The sequence below is a fragment of the Labrus bergylta genome, chromosome 4 (assembly GCF_963930695.1).
Source record: "Labrus bergylta chromosome 4, fLabBer1.1, whole genome shotgun sequence".
Classification (NCBI taxonomy): domain Eukaryota; kingdom Metazoa; phylum Chordata; class Actinopteri; order Labriformes; family Labridae; genus Labrus; species Labrus bergylta.
Window position 1 is genome coordinate 12,343,312 of NC_089198.1, and position 22,932 is coordinate 12,366,243.

Below are 22,932 nucleotides of genomic sequence, written 5' to 3' on the forward strand. Positions count from 1 at the left end.
TGATTTTTATGAGTCCTCAATTAAGTTCTCGTTTGTTTGTGAAGGTCATGACGTGGGCCAGGATATGACTAACATGTTTCCTTATTATTTAGTAAGTACATTAAATGACTATCTTACAAACATGCACATTACCATAATTTGTTTAACATTAAAACAGGGATTTCAACAACCAACATTTTGATATCACATGAACAGTTTTAATTTAAACTGAGGCCTTAGCACATAACAAATACGAACTTTCATATCTCTTCACTTTGTCCTTTACAACAAGGGATTACTCTCTCAAGATCGACACGTTCATTTCTCTGGGATAAATCAATCGATGATCTCAAGCGACTTCACCTCATCGTGGATCTTTTTCAATGAGAATTCTCCCCTTGGATTTGTTTCATATGTCCATTTCTCTGTCTCTTATCATCGTTGATAATGAGGGAAACCATGATGTTTGAGGCTATGGAGTTTTGAATGAAAACCTTTATCATCAAACCTTTCATGTGCTCTGCTGGTTAACTTTTGAACAAAAGCTGAATTTAGCTTCCGATCCACAGCACTTATCACATCAATGCATTAAAGTCAGCTGGAATAATAGTATGTGCACATTCAGAGCCTGCATGGCAGATTAAACCACACGTTGACAGTGTTTACAGAATAAGAGGCCTTCCAATGTGCTTAAGGCTACATTTTCATATTATTCTTTTATATTTTATGTCTGTATATAATAAAGGTGTTACTCCACCATTCTGCTTGCATGTGCTCTGTCATACACAGTGTAAAGGCCCAACGCTGTGGCAGTGCCAAGTGTTGTTACTGAAGAGTGTGAGTGGTAAATATATCACTATAACACACACGCACGCCTATCTGTTAGTTGGTATGTGCATTTTATGACTTAAACTGAAGCTTGTGTGGGTCTACAGAGACTCTGAAAGTATGATGACTCCTAATGACAACAAGTTGTGATTGATTCTATTTTTGATTTGTCTGCTGACGTCTAGCAGGCATCCTTCTCATCCATTATTTAAAAAAAAAGGGTTTCTCGTGGGTGTGTGTGTGTGCAGAAGCTTGTCTGCCTCTGTACACAGCAGGTGATATTTGCCAATTTAACTCAATAAGAAGGGGCGAGTGCAGCTGTGTGTGGGTTAGCAGAGTGTGTGTTTTAAAGAAAACCCCTGTGTGAGTAAGGCTCATTACACTTTACAGATTAATCAGGCTGGTCCACTGTTTCCCTTTCTTCTTTTGCATTTTCCTTTTCTTTGTGAACCAAACAAATCTGTAACAGTCATATATCCGTCCATGTTTCATGTGGGACCTTCAAAACCCAGAATAACATTCAACAATGAATCACAACAGTCAGCTACACTGTTCATTTTATTTACTGAATGGGATTTGAAGGTAGCAGTAAGGTAGCTGAAAAGGGACAATGCCTCCCTTCATGTCTACACCCATGTCCTATGATCTCTTTACGCTGTGTCCAGATCCAACCTCCTGCCCCCACACTCCTCTAATCTTGTTTGTCCGAACTTGAAGAGCTGCCCCAGTGAGGTGTGTTATGCCACTAATGAATTTATTGCCTGATAAGAAGGTGGGGGTGGGGGGCATGCAGTTATAACTTACTGCAGTCATAAAGCTGTGGAAAAAAACTACGTAATTAACCTTTACTAGCTGTGTGCATAGGTGGTGCTGCTTGATGTGGTTCGTCTGCGCCGCTGGGGGAGACGCGTGTGTGTTCTTTCATTTGTGCTTGTTTTGCATGTTTGCGGCAGAAGTGTGCGTGTGTATACGTGTGTGTACAGTGTGTGATGTTCATTAGTGGGGAGGAGGAAATGCTATTGATAACGCTGCAGTTATCAATTAATAGTTAATCGCCTTCTGCCAGATTAGCGTGTTAAGCAATAGACTCCAGACTGACTGGAGACAATAAATATGCATAGTCAATAAAACAGCAACGCATCATGGGAGAACCGGAAGGTACATTGGACAGTGTTGGAGCTTGACACATGTATTCGGGTGTCAACATCACAAGCTGAACCATAAACCTGATTATGGTTATGGCTTTACTCACTCTGGTCTTATCTGGATTTACTCTATTAAAAGAGAAACAAATAGAAAGTGGAAAAAAAGAGAAGAAGAGAGGGGATGGAACTTTTACATCAAAATGTTTCCACTACAAATATCAGTGCAAGAAATGTCTCAAATGTGCAATCAGTAGCGTAGCCTGCCATTACGCCAATCCATTAGCTTTAATTATTAGCCACCTAAAAATACCTAACACCTAAAATTCTTGATCTTCAAAACTCTTAAAGGTTATTACAAATAATCACACACATAATAGGTAATTACATATCTCATGGATGTCACTCGCAACTTCTGTTTTAGAGAAGTAAAGAAGAACCAGTTTCAGGTAAATGATCATGTTACATTTAGCTAACAACAGCAGTTAGCTGCTAGCTAAAAATATGACGCAAGTCAAAGCTAGCAAAGTGACGGGAAACTGGTGCTTTCCTTTCAAACACTCAAAAGGCTATATTAGTCTTTTTAAATTTGAAGTTAAAATAATGTTAACAGGTTGCTATACACAATTTGAAGCAGTAAATCGTGGTTGTTGATGCTCTTTAGCAAAAAGAGGGAAACATAAAGATGGGAGTCGAGCTGCTGCTAACATTAGCTTAGCTAAGGTAAGGATTCCTTTAACAGCCACAGATAAAAATAAAGCATTACACACCTGTTTAACAACAATAATAATAACAGTTTTATTTGTTATGCACTGGTATCTGAAGGATACTAAAGTCAGTATTTTGAAGGAACAAATGTTATGGGACAATATTTCTCACTTAGACGTGATGTCCACACATTCCCTTTCTATTCATTCACTAACAGGACACTGCCTGTCATCCAGCAAGACATATACGTTCTTCTATTCTACTTTTTCATCTCCTTGTTCCAGCGTTGAGACATTTCCTCTCTCGGCAAAGACACACACACTCTGTAATGTGCAATGTGTGCAGGACTAATGTCTGAGCTGAGGAATAAAGACAGATGTATCGGGACGAGTCGAGAGGGAGGGAGGAGAGAGAGGAGTGAGTTATGAAGCGGCACCCAGGGGGTTAATTTCTCACAGGCAGTTTTCACACACACACACAGAGTAAAGGTGATGTCTGGCCGTGCCAAGCCGGTAGCACGCTAGTTAAAAGTGAATAAGTTTATGGCCGGTGTAGGGCCTCATACATCAAGGAGCAGTTTGTTTAGCCAGCAGTGTGACAGGGTACAGTAACGTGGGCAGGGCCGCAGAGTGGCTACAGCTGTGATAAATGGGACAGGAGAAACGGTGTCTGACTCTGTGTTTATTTGTGTGTGTGTGTGTGTGAGAGAGAGAGAGACATCAAAGCATGTTTTTAGCTCTCAGATTAATGGTGATTCCAGTATTTGATTTTTTTCCTATTTGAAGAATCTTTTTTTGAAGCTGTAAATATCTCAAGCAGCCTTTTTTCCAGTCACCTCACAACACCCGGTGTGAAGGGGAAATTTCTCTAGAGTATTGATAAAAGCTTACAGCAGGTAGTATAATGCTTTAAACTGCAGTTTTTTATTCTACTGAGAGTGTAGGGGCAGTTTTTATACCTGAGCAGAACTCTTAAGAATGACGGTTTCCCAAATGTAATCCTATAGCGTAGTTTACCTTTTGACACAATGATTATACTTTCAAGTGTCGTTTTTTTTATCTAGTTTTTCTCTGGTATTTATGATCAAAATGCAAAACTTTTGCAAATGTGTAAATTGACAGGTTTATCGATTGTCAGAGTTCTGTTTTTTTTTTCCCTTTGGTCGATATTACTGCTAAAAAAAAATAAAGGTTCAATTCAAATATGTATACATTTGAGAAAAAGATTCAACAAATGATCAACAAACAGAACTCTTGCACATGTTTTCTGATCACCTGGTGAAAGTCTCCTTCCCTAATTTTTGTCAATGAAAATAGCAACTGCAGTATCAGTAGTAAAAATACAAGATCTGACTCGAGCAATTCTGCAAAAATGATAACTTTTACCTCACAGGCTGGACTCACACTTTGCTGATAATAAATCTGTTCAGTATTATATTATCTATTCTGTCTGCTCTCGTCTATCTCTCCTTTGAAATCCCTCTCACTTAGTTTCAGTCGTGTTTCCTCTGTCCATCGACATTCACCCTCTCTACTCGATCAATCCTCTCCCCCTTCCTCTCCCACCTCTTTGTCTCCTCCTCCCCCCTTTATCCCAACCCCTGTCCCGGTCTCTGCCCTGCACCGATCCACCGAGCTGTGGATCTGACTGTACCACGGAGCTGAAAAACAAAGGTCCACTTATTCTATGTTAGTGTGTGTGTATAAGTATGAACAACAATTGGTTCATTATCACTTTCCCACAATGAAAACAACAACTTGTATGGTCCTCTTGTGCCTCCTTGCAGTGTGGCATTGCCCGTGCATTAGTAAGTGAGACGTATAGATAGGCAGATAGATCCAGAGACAGTCAGACGATAAACACAGCCAGAGGAGACAGGTAGCAAGCCGCGCCACCCAGCCAGCCGCCATACCCCCCCCCCCCCCCCCCAATAACTCACTTTTCTCCCCCTTGGAGAGGGAAAACAATAAGATATAACAATTGGCAAATGGCTGAGGCAGGCGGAGCATTACAAATGAAATGTAATGTTGTTACAGTTTGGAAATAATGAATTATGAGGATAAGCGGGGATCTGTAAAATCGCTGTAGCGATTTACCGGGGTTTCATTTTTCAACTGTATTGAATTATGGGGAATTGGCCTCAGTCAAGTGCAAAATACAAAATGGGGAAAAGGATGATTCACCGTTTCGCTGGATGTGTGCAAATACTGTATGTGTGTGCGGGTGCAAGCGTGTGCAACCTCTGACTGTTTATTTATCAGTCTTGTGTTTATGTGCATAAATGTGCACGGGTTCCTGCACTTAGTGTGTGTGTGTGTGTGTGTGTGTGTGTGTGTCTCTCTCGACATTTCTGTGTGGGCGCTCCTCCCCCTAGACCTGTTGAGGGCTTTCTCTCGCTCACCCCGCCGCACATGTGATAAATGTCCCTTATCGCCTCTGTCATTGTAATAGCCCCACAACAGGCCCAGAGAGAGAGAGCCAGAGAGGGGAGAGGAAGGATGGAAAGAGGGATGAGAGAGGAGGGGGTCGGGGCATGAGATGGGTTGAGAGAGTCACAGTAACAAAAAAAGAGAGAAATAATAATAAAAAAAAAAGGTGGTTAGAGTGGGAGAAAGAGAGAAGAGAGGGAGGGATGGTGGCGTGGAATGGGATAGCTGGAGTTATCAGCCAGTCTTGTAGGGGAAGAATACCCATCAAGCTGCCAATCATCCGGCCTGAAAATTGCTCTGAGATTTGAGTCCCCAGACGGTGTGTGTGTGTGTGTGTGTGTGTGTGTGTGTGTGTGTGTGTGTGTGTGTGTGTGTGTGTGTGTGTGTGTGTGTGTGTGTGTGTGTGTGTGTGTGTGTGTGTGTGTGTGTGTGTGTGTACATGTGTGTGTATCCAAAGCCCCTGTCGTCTCTGTGCTATTACTGCCCCCGTCCTTCCACCGGTCCCTTCATCCCACCGTCTCACCCTCTCTCTCTCTCTCTCTCTCTCTCTCTCGCTCGCTGTCCTCTCTCTCTTCTCGTTTTTAAGCTCAAACTCAGAAAAACACATCTATTCTGTGTCTGTCACTAAAACCTATACTCAAGCTGTTTGAAACACTGCTGTCGACAGTGGCACCGGCTATTAGACGAGGGCAAGAGAGGAACAGAAAGTGAGGAAAAAGAAACAGAGAGAGAGAGGGATGATAGGAGAGAATAAAGGAGAAAAGAAAAGAAGGGTTAATATGTGAGCAGAAACCATTTCAGTCTCTTTAATTTTCTATTGATCTGATCTGGGCCTGTCCCCTTAAACCTTATACGTGTGTGTGTGGGTGCTTATGTGTGTTTTAAGCCTCAGAGCTGTCTCCATAGACAACCTGAGATTACCTGAGACTGCCTTTTTGCTGTCCACTTTATAGCAGGTTCCTTTAAAGTTGATGACTTACATTGTTTCACATAAAGTGAGGGATGAAGGCTTTTAGGTCGAGGACTTTTTTTCTGGGAAAAAGACCATATTAAATCTTTTATTTTGGTCATGAGCCTCAAGACAAAACTCCTCATTTACAGATGTATGATAAGACATTTTATGAATCTGATTTTTTTTTAATTAAAACGTAGGGTTTTCATTTTAAAAAATTGATATGGCTTCATAACAATTTTCTCTGTACACTCAACACTTCCGATATTTTATTTGAATTTATTCAATTAACCAAATGTAGACATACAAGGTTTGAAGAGGATAACTTGAAAAATATGCTGCAAAAAAACACTAAAAGAAGGTAGAATTAGGCACTATTTATTAATCAACACTGAATTTTGGGACATCTAGTTGACATTAGTGGACAAAACATTTCAAATACTCCTGAAATAGTGGAATCTTTTCAGGGACAAAAGTAAATATGTATGTAAGTGATAAATTAAAGCAGTTGTTTTTAGGGTTTAAAACTGATCTAAATTTTAAAAATAAATGAAGAAAATTGACTAAATGATGGACATTTTATGGAATGATACTCCTCTAAAGAAAATTACCAAAGCCTCAGAAGGACAAAGTGTAGAGAAACATCCCCCTCTATTGGACGATGTGAAACCACCACGCAGATGGAGAGAGAGCGAGGGAGGGGGGAGGGGGGGTTAGGGGTCGAGAGAGGAAGGAAAGGAAATGAGCAGGAAGAGATGATAGATACCCAATTCATAAACATCACAATCATGTCCAATTGCAGCACATCTGATGCAATCACTCTGTATCTGATTGTCACCGTCCAGCCTACACACACACTCACACACTCTGACACAAATAGCCTCAGGTGTGACCTGTGCAAGACACCACTCCAGCAGATAGACATCGTATCAAGTCCTAACACATAGATATATTTTTTTTTCACATTCTTTTTTTTCACATTATTACACCGGGAACAGGAGACAGAGACGGCTGCAGAGAGGCTTTAAAAAGAATGTCATGTGGCTGTAGAGGATTTGTGTATTTTAAGCTGAACCAGAATAAGACAACATGATTTTTCCATCTGGTTTGGGTCTTTTCTCAAGTGGTTACTGTAGGTTTCCGTAACAATTTGTTCTCAAGTTATTTTATTTTTATCTTTATTGGTGTCAGTTTAGAACAAAACGAGCTCGTATAAATGATATAAAGTGACCGATGTATAAATGATTCACTGATCCACTGAATCATTGAAGCTTGGTTCATGTTTTAGTCTGAGAGCGCTTCTTATTCTTGGAACTTGGGGTGACCCGCAGCACCCACTGTCATGAGAAAAATGGCAAGCATCCAAACCACAACACAGCACCCCAAGGCGTCGGCCGGACCAGGACGCTCGGAAAGTTTTCATTATCTTGTTTGTAGTCGTTTTCCTAAGAGTCCTGTGGTCTGGTTTGTTCAAGCTAAAACAAGTGACACCCTAAGAAAAACACAGAATTCCCATCAATAAACTCTCTGCTGCAAAGTTTCACCTTCCAACCGAACTTTGTGCAAAACAAACTGCGACTTTCACTGTCATCAAACTTGGCATCGTTGTCGTGCCAACAGAGATTACCGAGATGCAGGAAGTTTGCTTTGTGTGCGTTTGATTTCTATTCCGGTGACACTCCGGTGAGAGGGGTAATACAGCAGACAGTGAGACAGACAGCGAGATGGATGGAAGGCCAGACTGCTCCCCTTGTATGAAGGATTATCCCCTATCCTCTATTTGTGACAAGAGCTGATAAGGGCCTGAGAGGAGAGGCTGAGAGGGCGGCTGACGCAAACACACACACACACACACACACACACACACACACACACACACACACACACACACACACACACACACACACACACACACACACACACCGTGAGACACACACACACATATATGCACATATAATCCACAGCGAGAGAGATATCAATCCATCATTTAGAGCCGGGGATTCAGCAAGAGGAAATAGGTTCTTCTCAAATGCTGACAACCAAGCACACACACACACACACACACACACACACACACACACACACACACCTAAAATAGCATCTGCTGTACAAAGGGCTTATGAGGATTCAGAGTTGAATGGGGATGTTTGAATGACTGTTCAATTTCATCCATTTATCTGATTTACATTTGGCTATTGTTGTCACCCGGGCTTTCTATCTGAGTATCTGTGTTAAGAGCTGTTATTGTGTGTGGATGACTTCAGTGTCAGTCATAGGAAACATAAATCGAAATGTTCTAATGCCCGTCGCTGCACTTTCTTTTATCATGTGCATCGTCAAAGTGAAAAAGAAGGGAATTGAAGCAGTGACTCACTTGTACAATTTTCCATAAAATACAGACACATGCATCTTATTTTGCTTTAATCTGCAAAAAATGCTATCACTAACAATGTGAGTGTCAATTAATTGAAAAAAGTAGAGTATAATCCTCTTATCTTCTTGTCCACTTCTAACTTTAGCATTTAAGTTTAAAAATGCTAAAATATCCTCCTAGAATTCAAATTGTCGCTGCTTGAAGCCTCTGGGGAACCTCTTAAATGCTATATGAAGAGTAAAGAGAGAGAAAACAAATACAGTGACAGATGTCTAAAGTGCTGTACTCAATGTCTCAATAAGTCCACTCATCTTCTGCGCAGAGAAGAAGGTAAACCGAGAGAAAGAATACAGAAAGGGAAAGTGGTGCAGAAAGCAAAGGGTTCATTTCTAAGTGTGTTACAGTGTTGCTGCATGTTTGACAGGAACATGAAATTCCCCGCTCCTCTCCTCTCCTCGACATGACCACATCTCTCTTGTGGGATGTGTGTGTACGAGTGTTAACAAGGATTTGATATGTGAGTGTCTCCCTCACGAGGGAACACCAGCGCTGATAAGAAAGTCCTTCAGTATGCGACATGCAGACAGCGAAGAACATTTTTAAAACTGCTAAAATGTTGAGCTGATTCTTCCTGTTGCATCTCGCGTCTCTGACCTCTATTTGAAAACCTGGACTTCACTGTCACCTTGAACCTCGAGCATATGCACTGACTCTCTGAATGTGTAAGGGAAGCCGAGGGAGTCGTGCTATTGATTACAGTTTGCAACAACAGGTCAAAGGGTTAACGTGTGTAAGAGGAAACTTATTGCAAGGTGTGGGGAGGCGGGGGGTTGGGGCTGCAGTAGGAAGTGGTTAAGGGGTCTACAGGGGGCTTTAAGATGGTATGATATGCTCTCTCGATATGTCGCAGGGGCTGCAAGGAGCTCAGCTTGGTTTCTAGAGAAGCACATTGTCTTAAAATAGAACTTTAGTGTGTGCTTGGTGCAGGTGAAGACAGAGAGCTCTAATAGTGGAATCTTTCTTTTTCTTGCTGCTTAGGAAGAAAAAAGAAATGAAAAATGGAAGGTGACACACAGAAGGTGAAAGAGATACAAAGAGTAAGGAAAGAAATAATCTAGTCTAAGTGGGACAAAGATAAAACATGTAACAGTCACAAAGAGGGTGTGTGTGTGTGTGTGTGTGTGTGTGTGTGTGTGTGTGTGTGTGTGTGTGTGTGTGTGTGTGTGTGTGTGTGTGTGTGTGTGTGTGTGTGTTTGGCACGGCGTTCCTGAGCTCCAGGTTAGGTGGCAGGGCCATTTGGCGACGGCTGCGGTGCTAGACTTGATGGATGAGACAAACTGCAGGCTCTTTTCTCGTGTAACTTTCAAATCATTAAGCCTTTTACACGGCCATGCAGATTTTTATGGCCACCTCAGACAATCTGCCGCTTGTTCGTGCCTTTAGATGAGCAGGATGGAGAAGAGACGCGGAGGTGGGGGTGGGGGGGGGGGGGGGTGATGTGATATAACTTTAGCCACTTTAGCTCTTTGTGGTTGATATCTGTTAATACTTAAATAGATCATTAAAGGTCAGAATGAAAAGTGGATAGTGACAAATCAAATGTATTTCTGATTGATTATTTTTCTTGTTTTGTCATTTTTAAAAGAAACTCTCAAGATTTGTTTTAATCGAAGTTAAGTATCATCACAAGCTGAACAGCTATGCACAACAGATACAGTACTTAATGAAGGGGGGGCGGGGAGTGAAATGTTGTGAATATAACACTTTCAACACTTTTTGTTTCTGGGGTTTTATTGCCTTCTGAACGTTTCCCTTGATGGTAGTTTGTTAGGATCCTGTTTCCAAAACTTACTTTAAATGTTTAATGGTTCAGCTTGCACTAAAGCTCTTCAAATAAAAAAAAAAATATGTCACAGATTTTTGATTAGGTCAGAAATGAAAAGACATTAAAAACATTGACTACACTACGATCAAATGGTGCAGTTTACCTAAGAGATGTAGCTGGATGAAAAACGATGCACCTTCTAAATGCCATAATGTGCTATTTAGGTTCATCCTCCTGACCTTTCAGATGTGCATATATTCCACATCTCATCTGTGATGATCCTGCTATCAGGAGGCAGCTGAAGATGAAGTTCAGGTATACGCAGCAGATAATCCCGCTCAGAGAGGACAGCGCGACATTGATCTAAGATTTTAATCTGCCGCTCGTCTTCAGCGGGCACGTTTTGTAATAACAAATACAGCGAGGTTTAAGCAGGAGATACACGCAGAGGATATGAGTTCTATTAAGAAAACCCAGTTAGAGAAGACAAACTGTTAGCCTGAAAATCAAGGGGAGGCACACTGTGACATAATCATATCACCTTTTTATATCCTTTTCTTTTACATTCCCATGTAAGTGCCTGAGGGTCTTCTGTACATAAGGGTGTCTTGTATGACAGCCCAATAATGTTAACGATCAACCAGCAGCAACAACAGGATGGCCGTTCCGATGATATGCTCTAAATATTATCGATAACAGCTTGTGTGTGTGTGTGTGTGTGTGTGTGTGTGTGTGTGTGTGCGCATATCTATCCATCAATCTATCCATCCTTCTGTCCATCCCTCTCATTTCACCTCCACCGGCTGCCTCCCCCGCTGTTAGGATTCAATTAGCACAGCGCAGGCAGCCATGGCACCCTCATTAAAGCTAATTAGTTAAAACATCAGCCAATCTAGCGTTAATTGGCTTTGGTAATTAATTCAGCCGCTAGACCGTATGAAAGCAGCACGGAGAGAGAGAGCGAGAGAGAGAGAGAGAGAGAGAGAGAGAGAGATGATGAGAGCGGGAGAGAAAGGGATCAGAGGAGAGGGAGCGAGGAAAGAAGGAAATAAAAGAGGAGAGGGTGAAAGAAAACTTGAGATGAACTGAGGGAGGTAAAGAGGGAGAACTATTAGAGACGTAACATCATGCTGAAGATCCGGAGCTTCCTGCTTTATGTTGAAGGCTACAATGTTTTCAAGTGGATATTTGATTCAACTGTCAAAGACGTATTTAGTTATTATATGAGAGTTTTCTATTCATTTTTGTTCAACAATTAATCCCCTCACAATATGCGCGCACACAAACACACACGCACACACACAATTATAAGTGAGTAGTTTGTGTGTGATCAGGGCTGAGTAAGGCTCTCTGTTTCAAACTTGCTGATTTGCCCACTGACACGACATGTTCCTGATGAAGCCCTTTGGGATGGAAATGAGCACCGACAGGCCTCACGCCCACACCTTACTGTCAGGTATCCCTCCTCTTTCTCCTCCTCCTCCTCCTCCTCCTCCTCCTCCTCCTGTGCACAGCTGAGTGAGGAGAAATGGAACAGAGACAGTCAGCAGAGAGTCTGTGAAGAGAGCAACTTCAATTTAAAATTGAATTTACTTGACTCTCTTTTTAAATTGTATTAATTTTACACCGACAAAAAAAAACATAAAAAGGAACCATGCAGAAAAAGAACAATTCATTTACATCATAACATGCCAATGCAAAATGAAGAGATAATAAAATCTTTAGAACATACAGTGAATGTTTTCGTACAGTCATTTGATACTTAGGATTAAAAATGCTGGTTGAATATCAACTTAATATAAGACATTCCCACATTTTTCAGATGTGTTTTGAGAAAAAAAAAGCCTTGTCTTATATTTGGTATGATAAGTTGATGATTTTGATGTATGTGTGGAAACATTTTCAAATTATTTAAGGCACATCTGGGCAGTGTTCTCTTAAATTAAAAAAAACTCTTACCACATGTTTGTTATCTTTTAACTGCATCGTAATGTCTCCTTTATCCACCTTCTAATTTTTTCCTCTATGACTTTTAGACACTATTAATTAATATGCATTTATTCTTTCTTTAAGATACTTAACACATGCTCAAGTTTGATTTTCCTTTCTCAGACATAAACTCATACAGACTCACACCTGCTTTGATTGTTATTGAATGAATTTGATGCTTTTCCTTCTGAACATTGGCAAGGAAACATGAAAGGTGTATACGTGTGTGTGTTTTATGTTGATGTGTGTGCTTGTGTGAGTTTCTGAAAGGGGTTTTGAATTGAGCTTCACCCCATAGCGGCTAGTTGTGCCTCTGCTCTCTGGGTCAGTGCTTGGTTAATGCACCATTAATTTACTTCTTTCTCCGTCGCCACTGTCTCTCTCTCTCTCACACACACACACACACACACACACGCACACTCTGACAAGGTGATTGATTGAATAAGCAGCTGTCAGTAGTCGGACACAGCCTCAGTAGCATCAGACCGCTGTCTTTCAGACGGACACACAGGCGTGCAGCAGGGTCCCAGGAGGAAAAACGGCATTACACTTGCTGACACACACTTGAAAATGAATGCACACACTCAGCAAACACACACACACACACACACACAGACAATCACAGAGATCATCAGATGACCATTTATCAGTGTATGTCCTGACAGCTGATGATTCATGATGTGTTCATTTCTTGATGCTTCACCTCTGGTTACCAAAATCCACCGGATCTCATTTACATTTCTTTCAGTTTTAAGTTCATATAAAAAGCAAAGAGGCCTTGAAATGGACTCCCACACACCTCCTCCCTGTGCCAGATTGAGACAGTATCCTACATGATAAGTCGCAGTGTTCCCATGTTGCCAAAGTGTCCTATCCATGTAAAATAAATGCATTTTCTGATTTACATTTCATTCTTTCTCACAGTGCAACATGCATACATTTACACATAGAAAGCATCCGAGTCCCTTGACTTAACCTGACAGAAAAGACATCCACACCGCCACACACACACACCTTTTCCCCTCTCTGTCCCTCTACCCAGATATCTCTTCATCCCTGCTCTCCACCAGGCCGACATTTCATTTGCTTTTCTAAAAGTGACAACCCCAGGGAGCGAGGGAGCTGGAGGGAGAGAGGGAGGGAGGGAGGGATAGTGAAAGAGCCTGGTGATGAGTTTTGAGCGGGGCGTGGAGGAGTGCTATTTAAAAGCGCCATGCATCATTGTCAGAGTGTGAGAACGCACAAACACACACACACACGTATGGTCGGACAGACGCAGGAAACACACACATGCACGGAGTAGCAGCGCGACGCAGCCCGGGTGGCAAACTGAAGTTGACCCCCGTTCCATTTCATCAAATGTCCTCTGAATGAGCCGCACAGCCTCATCTGTTTTTCCCACACAAACACATGAACACACACACACACACACACACACACACACACACACACACACACACACACACACAGCTGGTGATCAGCCTTGTGTCTAGCCTGCTTAAATCACAGCTCACTTAAGCAGAAAAAATCCCTATCACCTCACTGGTAGAGGAGCACACACACTTTGCTGCTGCCTTTTGTGTTAACATGAGCCCTGGTTTTGGGCTTTAAGGCTCATATTTGCCATTATGGAGATGATGGCTTTACCGGAGGCGCCTCTCACCTCACCTTGCTTTGGTTCGGGAGAGTCGAAATGAAGCCTGACACCTCAGCGGGATTTATTTGATTGTGGATGCGAGGCAGTGTCATCCTGGAGAAAAGGGGGGATGAGACAGGAGGAGGAGGAGGAAGAGGAGGAGGCCTAGGACCCTCGGGCTAAGTGAGAAGGAGAGGAGGAGGGAAGGTAGGGTGGAGGGAGCGAGGAAAGGCAAAGAAAGAGACATAAAGGAAAGGAGAAGGAAGGGATTGAGGGGGAGCAGAAGTGGCCCTCTTTCCCTTTTCCGTGAATCAAATCAAATTCCCCTTATCGCACATTATTTGAAGAGGTTATCGGGCGCGGTAATGCGGTTACACGCCGGGCTGTGGCTGAGAGATTTCCTTGTTTACCGATGTTGGCGGGTGTTATAGCTAACCAGGTGGGCGAGCGGCAAAGAGGAGGGAGGGGGGAAAGAGGAGGAGGAGAAGACGAGAAAAGAGGGGTAGCGGGCATAAACACTTGATGCATGTCAGAAAACTCATTTAGGGGAACAACAAGGAGGGGAATGGAAGTGTGTGTGTGTGTGTGTGTGCGTTTGTGTGTACACACACAAGGAGAAGACAGTTGTTCAAGGACAGAAAAACATCCTCTACATGTAGACACTTTGTAATTCCATTTGGGAAATGTGCCTGTGTGTTTCTGCGAGTGTGCACATTGCAGTGTGTGAACCAACATGCTGTTTTTGTGCCAACTCATAAATCCAGCCGGCCTCTTTTCTGACTCTTACAGTCGTGTTTAAATCCAGTTTACATGCTCAGCGCTCATTAGCTGATTGTGTGTATCATTTACAAGTGAATTCAATCCCCTGCAAAAGAAATAAAAGATTTAAAAAAAAAAAAAAATGGTCAAGTTCATTGCAAGTTAAACCGTTTCGTGTTGTTTTTGTAAACGTTTAATCCAACTGCTCTTTTTAAAGAGGACAAATTCAGAGTGAAAAGTTGAGCTGCCCTTCTTTTAGTCCATAGTTTTCATCTGTTGGACCTATTGAGTTACAGTTTGTTCCTTCCCCTCTTTCAGAAAAGTCTTCTTGTAAGTAGTTGTCCGGTGTTGAAAAATGAAGCCGATGCAGTTATGTATAGTTTGGTGCGAGGCTGACGGGCAGGCACAGTGTCGTGGTGTATCAGGAACCTGCTGCAGCTCTTTGCCTGTCATTAGGTTGTCTGAAAGTAAGTCACTCAGGCTGCGTCCACTGTTATTTAGAGTCTATTGGTCACGTTCCGGTCCCTTGATATATGTCGTCATGAATTACCTGCTGCGTTCAGATGCAATCAGCTCAACCCGACTTCAAGCAGAACTTTCACCATTTTTTGGAGATTTGTGCATGTGTGAAAACACTCTTTGTCTCTCCTGTGTGTGCAGTATCCTATATGGATTCTTAAGTAACAGCTATTAGCCAAGAGTGTCAAGACAAGTTCAGGTTCAAATGGAGCTACTGAAAAGTATTTGTGTCCTGTTTGCTGCAGTGAATGAATAAGACACCTGATAAATGCAACGTTAGCTCATTAGGAGCTAGGCTAAAGCTAACTGAATAGTACGACAGAAAAAAGCAGCCTCCCTGCTTTAGTTTTGAGGTCCGACTTTTGTGTAGGGGAGATGTTTCATTTTGTTAAGATAATCTCCAGTCTACTTGCTGGTTGTTTAAATACAATAAGATCGGTTAATGTTACCGCTTTAGCTGTTAGCATTGACAATAGTAGGTCCCTCTTTTGTGCTTGCACTGTAAAATCTCTCTTTTAAGTGACGTGTTAGGGTTTTGTGTGTCTCTGTAATGTGGCACAGTGTTAAAGTTTGACTTACAATGTTCTTCTTCAGACCTGGAATTCAAACCTTTTTGTAATTGCCCTAAAAGTAGGTTCATATAGACATTTAAATTGATATTTAAGTGTGGCAACAACTCAAAGGTTATTTTCAGACTAATGATTTTGTAGTCAACCAGAAAAATATTTAGTTGGCGGCTTCTCAAGAAAAAAAGGTATGGGAATTGTTGCTTTAGCAAAATATATATATATATAAAGATCCTTAGCTCTAACATGAAAGATGTTTTGAAGTTTTAGCTTTCAGGGACAGTCCCTACGATCTCCTGTTTCCTGAGGGCTAGGAATGATGTGCGAGATAAAAGCGGGGGGATGACACGCAATACAGGTCATTAAATGGGATTTGGACCCACAGTGTTGTGAGTACATGCTCTGCCTCTTAGCGCATTGAGCCATGAGGACACCCCAAATGGTTTTTTATCTCTGGGCCCATTGAGAGCGAGTATTGAGCTGACAATCCCCGTCCTCTCTGGAGGTGGCCTTTTACCTCAGCTCATTGTAGTCTGTGACTGGGAGCCCGCGCTATCTAGCATCTATTGATTCCCACTTCATCTGGACCAAAGAAGCAAAGGAGAGGAGAGAGAGACACTGAGAGACAGGAGGAGAGAGGGAGAGAGAGGTGTGTGTGCAGCAGAGGAGAAAAAGTAAAGGAAGGGAGATAAAAGGATGCTGCTTCGAGTGGTAAAAGGGATTTAGCTCCCTTCAAGATGACTGATGTTTGACAAGTTTTTATCAGCTGAATGCAAAAACAATGATTAAACCTGGACTTAAACATTCTCAAGATATTCTCTATTGGTTTTAAACTGTGAAAACAGGTAAAACAAGGAATGAAGACCAGCAATGAGAAGAAAACAAAATAGAATCAAACCAAAAGATAATGAGTCTAAGAAATGAGGGGACAAAAAGGGATTGAAGGATATGAACAAAGTAAGAAAGGGCAAAAGTGAAACATTACAAAAGCAGGGAAAATTAATGGATGTAAAATAAATAAAAAAATAAAAAAAGATTCCTCTTTGCTCTCCACTCTTCCATAAGAGCTCTCCAGCTCTCCCCGCCTCACCATCTGTTGTCTCTAATTACCTGTCTAGTTGTCTGTGTATGTGTGACTGCTCTCATTACGTTAAACATACAGGGATATCAAAGTCCAGTTAAGAACTTCTTTCATGTTTTTAGTGTTGCTCCTCTGAGGTTTGTTCTTTTCAACATTTTTTAAATTACATGTACAAAAAAGTATAGGGCTGTAAAACACATTGAAATGTTATTCTATGGGCGCTGGATAGCCTAGCGGTTATGTCACCCAATGTACTGAGAATTTAGCCCCCCTTTGCATCGGCCATGGGTTTGAATCCGACCTCGGCCCTTTGCTGCATGTAATCCCCCGCTCTTTACTCCCATAGGCAGCACAGTATGCTCTGAAACACAGGTTGCTAACAATACAACCCCTCAAGTTATGCTTGTACAGAAGTGTCACCCCCGACGACCACCATGGTCTCTGCACTGACTACGTTCATCGCAGCGGTCTTCCATGTTTGTCTTCACTGAGTGCGAATTTCCCAACTCCCACGTGTCCCACCAGCGCAGGACTGCGACGAGTCTTTCTCAAGAGTGACGTCAACAGGTTGCATGCTTACCGACCTGGATGTTCAGGTTGAGGTTGAAAAAGATCTGACATCAGTCTGATGTAGGACAATATATCAGATTTCATGTGACTTGTGCTGTTCAAACGATCATAAAACCATCAGGTCTCATTCACATATACAATATACTATACAACAGATTGAAGTTTGAAGTATCTACATAATTCCACTACGTTTGCTGTCAGTGTAATTTCTGGCATTGCATTTTGTTTTCAGCCTCATGAAATGATTTGTTAATTTGATTCTCTTATACAATACAAATCCCAGCGCTTGAAACATGAATAATGGTCCTTGCAGATTGAGTTAGACCTGACAAAGTGTTCATGTCATAGCAGTAAATAAATCAGACGGGAGATAAGAAAAGTCGCTGGATATCCTTTTAGTTTGGTGACATGTTTTGTGACATGAACAAAAGCCAGTGAGAGCCATTAAGTGGATCAAGTGTCAGAGATGGGAAAGAGGAGAGAGAGAGAGAGAGAGAGATATGATCTGGAAAAAAGAAGCAAAGGGATAGGAGTTGGGTAAAAAGACAGATGGAGGGCTTGAGAGAGAGGGAGATAGGAGAAAGTCAGAGAGAAAGAGAGATGAGACGATCCATCTTGGCACATTAGGGGGGGATCAAGTCGACACTCCATCACGGCTGTCACAGAGAGTCACACCTCCTCTCTCCTCTCCTCCGTCCATGCATCCATCCATCGCTTTGCTCGCTCGCCCCGCCAGCCGGCATTTCACTGAAGAATCTCCCCACTAAAAAGTCCTGTCAGGCCTATTTCCTTGTTATTGTCCGGCCCTCTCCTCCTCCTCCTCCTCCTCCTCCTCCTCCTGCTCTCTTTCCTTCCCTCAGCTCTCCCAGATTAAACGCACCCTTGTTGTGCCTAAGGGGATGTGTGTGTGTGTGTGTGTGTGTGTGTGTGTGTGTGTGTTTGAGCTGTGAGGTCCAAAGCAGGACATGTGGTAAGCGCGTATAGGTGTGTGTGTGTGTGTGTGTGTGTGTGTGTGTGTGTGTGTGTGTGTGTGTGTGTGTGTGTGTGTGTGTGTGTGTGTGTGTGTGTGTGTGTGTGTGTGTGTGTGTGTTGCCCCGACATTAATCATCTTTAAGGCGCTGACAAGCCTGGTGTGCGACATCACATCACATCAACACCCCCCCACACACACACACACACACCCTTTCTCCCCTCCTCTTCTTCTTGTCCTCCCCTGGATTTATCTGTCCGTTCGCCTCTCGCCATCACTCACTTTCCTCAGGGAGCTTTTGACGGAGAGAGGGAGACAGCGAGACACAGGAGACGAAAAATAGAAACATAAGGGGTGCAATGACTAAAGAAAAGGCAGAAAACCAGTAAAACCAAAAAAAACCACCTGGATTTTAAAAAGAAAAAAAGACGACAAAAAAGTTTGAAAAAAAAAGAGAACCTTCTGACATATTCGCTTAAAAATATACAAACAAGATTTAAATGAAATTGCATATTGAAATGCTTAAAATGAAAACTCACACCATGCAAAATAAGCATTTATATTTTCAAAAGTTTCCTTTTGTGATGTAACATAAAAACCTCAAAACAATCAAGGGCAGGCATAATGTTTGTGTGCGTGTGCATCCAGGTGTGTGTCAGTGGAATAGAAAGAGCCCCATCAGCTGCAAACAGGGATTGGATCTCTCTTTGTTTGCTGTGGCGGATGGCGACGGCCTCAGCATGACTCAAATTATCTTGTCAAAGCAATAAAGGGAGATGGAGGGGGGGGAGAAAGAGAGAGGGAGGAATACACGGAAGGGAGCAAGGTGGAGGAGGCAAGAAAGAGGGAAGGGAGATGAGCAACGGTTAAAATTAGAGTGTGGAAAAGAAGAAAGAAAGAAAGAGAACGAAAGACGAGGCAAACAATGGAATAAGGAGGAGGGGATGAGAGATAGAGAAGGAGGCGAAAGAAATGAAACAAATAAATGGATGGTGGGGAGCAGAAAATTAGAAATGGATGAGTCTGGAGGAGAAAGAGTGAAGGGAGGGAAAGGTGTGGAGGAAAAAAAAAGAGGAGTTAGAGAAATAGAGGCAGAGAGAGAGAAGAGACAGAGAGTAATCGATTACCTATTTTTCAAAGTCACTTAACGTGTCCAGTGCTGCAGCTCTGTTAAGTAGCGGTGCAGGAGAATGGGAGCCCAGTATGCACACACACGCTCTGAAAAAGGGAGTTGGTGTGTGTGTGTGTGTGTGTGTGTGTGTGTGTTACCCACTGGTTGTCTCTTGATGAGTTCTCTAGCAGGAAACTGTTCTGACAGACCAATATGTGAGCAAGAATACGCGTCCCCAGGGAGGTGCATGTGCATGTATATGTGTGTGTGTGTGAGAGAGAGAGAGAGAGAGAGAGAGAGAGAGAGAGAGAACGCAAAGACAAGACAGATTGGGAGTCCCCCCCCTACCTGGTCCTCTTGTTGCTGCGGTGACAAGCAGTCTAAACGGGATATCCTGGCTGAGGCGGGGCCTATTGTTTCACGACTATAAAAAGCTCATTTGATTGGCTAAATACAGGAAATCAGGAAGTGTCCTCCAACATTAGGCATTGAGACACTTTCAATAGACTTTATATTTAGCAAACACACAAAGACTCAAAGGTTAACCTGGAAAAAGTGGGATGTATACTTCGAGGAATTCAGAATGCACACACACACACAGGCCACGCACACCCGCAGTGAACACAATGAAACACGCACTGACACGCGCGCAAGTACAGGTGGGCCCCGCCCTGTGCCCTGCTGATCAAGGACAATGAAGTGAGGTAGTGTTGGCAGACTCCATACAGCATTATCTCATCCACAGCCGACGCTTCTTTAAATCTGCTTTGACCTGAGAGGACACGTGGAGGCTGTGCTCTACTCCCCTTTTCGTCCGTGCGTAAAGCAGATTATTATGCACTTAATGCATGTTATTTTACAGAGTTAAACCATGATTCAAACTGGTGCAAGCAAGAATACAAAATGCTGGACTTCCCTTGAGTGTCCTTGATAAACTGAAGGGCTGTCCGCTCAATAAAATACATGTGGTACAAACTATAGGCCTGCAAACATTATTAAATCTGTGCAAAAGATTCTACACATTTGGTATTGTGAATTAGGGGAAATATGCCATTCATCTAGAAAAGATGGATGGTAATATCTGCCCATAAATTTCCACTTGAGATTAATTTCAGACACACGTTTCGACACAATCTGGATACAATGAGTAGGCTAGGATTTGTTTGGTTTTGCTTTGCAAATACTGTACTCATGTTTCCTCCTTTGTTTGCTTTTCTCTTCTCCAGGTAAAAAGAAGATGTCCCTGTACGACAGCCAGGCTCCAATCTGTCCCATCTGCCAGGTGCTGCTCAGGCCCGGAGAGCTTCAGGAACACATGGAGACAGAGATGGAGCGGCTAGCTAGCATATGCCTCAGGTAGGACTTGAACGTGTTTGTTTGTTTTGTACACTAATATACTCTCACACACACACACACACACACACACACACACACACACACACACACACACACACACACACACGGTCAGTCAGTCACTATATGTTCAGTCAATATTAAACAATGATAAGTAAAAGTCTGACCAAAATTACTCCAAAATATTGAGTGCATTTGTTGGATTACATAATCCTTTGTTGCTAATAGCTAGGCTACACAAGCTAAAGTAGCCTAGCCTCTGACATCACTCTAAAAAGGTAGAAAAAAAAAAACGACTCATTTTGATTTTTTTTTCTTTCTCTTTAATCATCAAGAGGAAAAGGTTTTCTGAAATGTGCGTAATTTAAAAAAAAAATAATGTCACTCTCTCTCTGTGTAATAGGCATACAAAGTTAGCGCAGCAACATTTAAGCCTAGCTCTTTTTTCCCTTTTTGCCATAAATGTCTCCATTTAATTTTGTATTTCTTTGAGTCTACGTAATAGGAGTCGTATAAATAACTTTGATTAATCTTTTGCTAATGCTTTGGTCATATCATAGCTTTAGCTTTATTTAAGCTCCAATGAGCAAAAATCTAGGCTATCTCTAAAGGGTTAGGTTCATGACTCTTTAACCAGCGTTGAGCTAACCAAATAAAACTTAAAATTGGGACTCTTTCAGTGTCTATGAACTGTCTTTGTCTTTTTACTTCTAATAGCTTAGTTGTTAGCTCTTTTCTTTGTTCTTTCCCTCGACGCTTTATTAAGAAAAGATCAACAGGTTACAACAAAGCATATTTGTGTTTGAATGCTAATAATTAAACTCATATTAATCCTCTCCTGATGAAAAAATGCAAATAAACCAGACAATTTTGGTATTTTGTTATTCAATCCTCAAGCCTGAAGTCTGACAAATTAATTAAACATATATCTTCATTACTTCCATTGAGTCAGGGGGACATCATATTGATAGTTGAGAATCAGGTAATAAAAAGGATTTTTTTAAGACAAATATTTTATTGCTCATAAAGATTATCATTTTTTAAAGCATGGGGTTAAGGCAAAGCTTTAACTCAGCTTTTATGTCGTGCTCGCTGACTGCTATTCTTTCTGAGCGGAGATTTGGGTGCCATAAATCTGCATAAAAGGCAGAGGCATGCCGTCGACGTAAGGCTAAGTGTTTCCTGCGGGGATAAGGATTCAAACCTGTGACCTCAGGTTCACTGCCGCCCCTCTTTTTCCCCTCCTGGCAGTTGCACGAGCTGTTTTTACGGTGGATAAATCAACTCCAAGCCCTTTTAACGATGGGACACAACCATTAGGATCCATATTTCACCTTGACCACACGTCTGGCGGCGTGCGTATGTGTGTGTTTGTGTACATACGTGTGTGTGGCCTGTGTTTATGAATGACCCGGTGGCCACCTTAGCGGCCTAGCTTTATGGTAGTCCCCATTAACCTGGGGGAGCAGGGCAACACATAGCGTCACCCCACGTGGAAATCACACTTCATTTACCCCCGTTTACACCTCCTGCACCCCTCCTCCCATCTGTCCATGTCTGCAATATTTACTGTACTTCTTCTCCTGTACACTTTTATATTTGTTCTACCTTTTCTTTCTTCTTATCATCTGTCTGTTATCTTTTCATCTTATGTCCTATATCTTTAGCTGTCCCTTTTCACATCTTTCTGTTCCTGCTGTTTCCTCCCTTCCCTCCTCTGTCAGTCAATTTTTACTTATCATTATGAAGGGGTCTACATGTGTATCTCTTCCTGGCTTTTAATTATGAACAGGGGAGGATGTATGCAGAGAAAGCAGGTGTGTTAAACAGCTTAGCATATTTATGTTTAAAATTGGGGCAGCATACTCTAGTGACCATATTTGTGACAAAAAGCAAAGGTCAGATAATGAAATCTGGTAAAAAAAAAAAAAAAAAGTAGGCCTATAGAAAGCATCAAAGTCATAGGATAAGTTCAAGAGCGATTGATTTATTCTTAATATCCTTACTTACCTCATGAGACCAGAGTTTGAGCCCCATGGGAAACCAATGCTTAACACTGACTTCTTTTAACTTAGACTTATTACTTCACTTAGTAAATCATTTTACACACACACTTAAGCTATGTAACCCTTGAGAATAAT

General features: G+C 42.0%; 1 protein-coding gene across 6 annotated transcripts in view; it reads left to right on the forward strand.

The window, feature by feature from the left end:
- rnf220a (ring finger protein 220a) overlaps positions 1 to 22,932 on the forward strand; it is a 167,818-nt gene that overhangs the window by 103,587 nt on the left and 41,299 nt on the right. For all 6 annotated transcript variants that reach the window (XM_065953738.1, XM_065953741.1, XM_065953739.1 and 3 more), the window contains one exon: positions 20,665 to 20,794. In XM_065953738.1, coding sequence (XP_065809810.1) covers positions 20,665 to 20,794 — 130 coding nt within the window. The remainder of the gene's footprint in view (positions 1 to 20,664; positions 20,795 to 22,932) is intronic.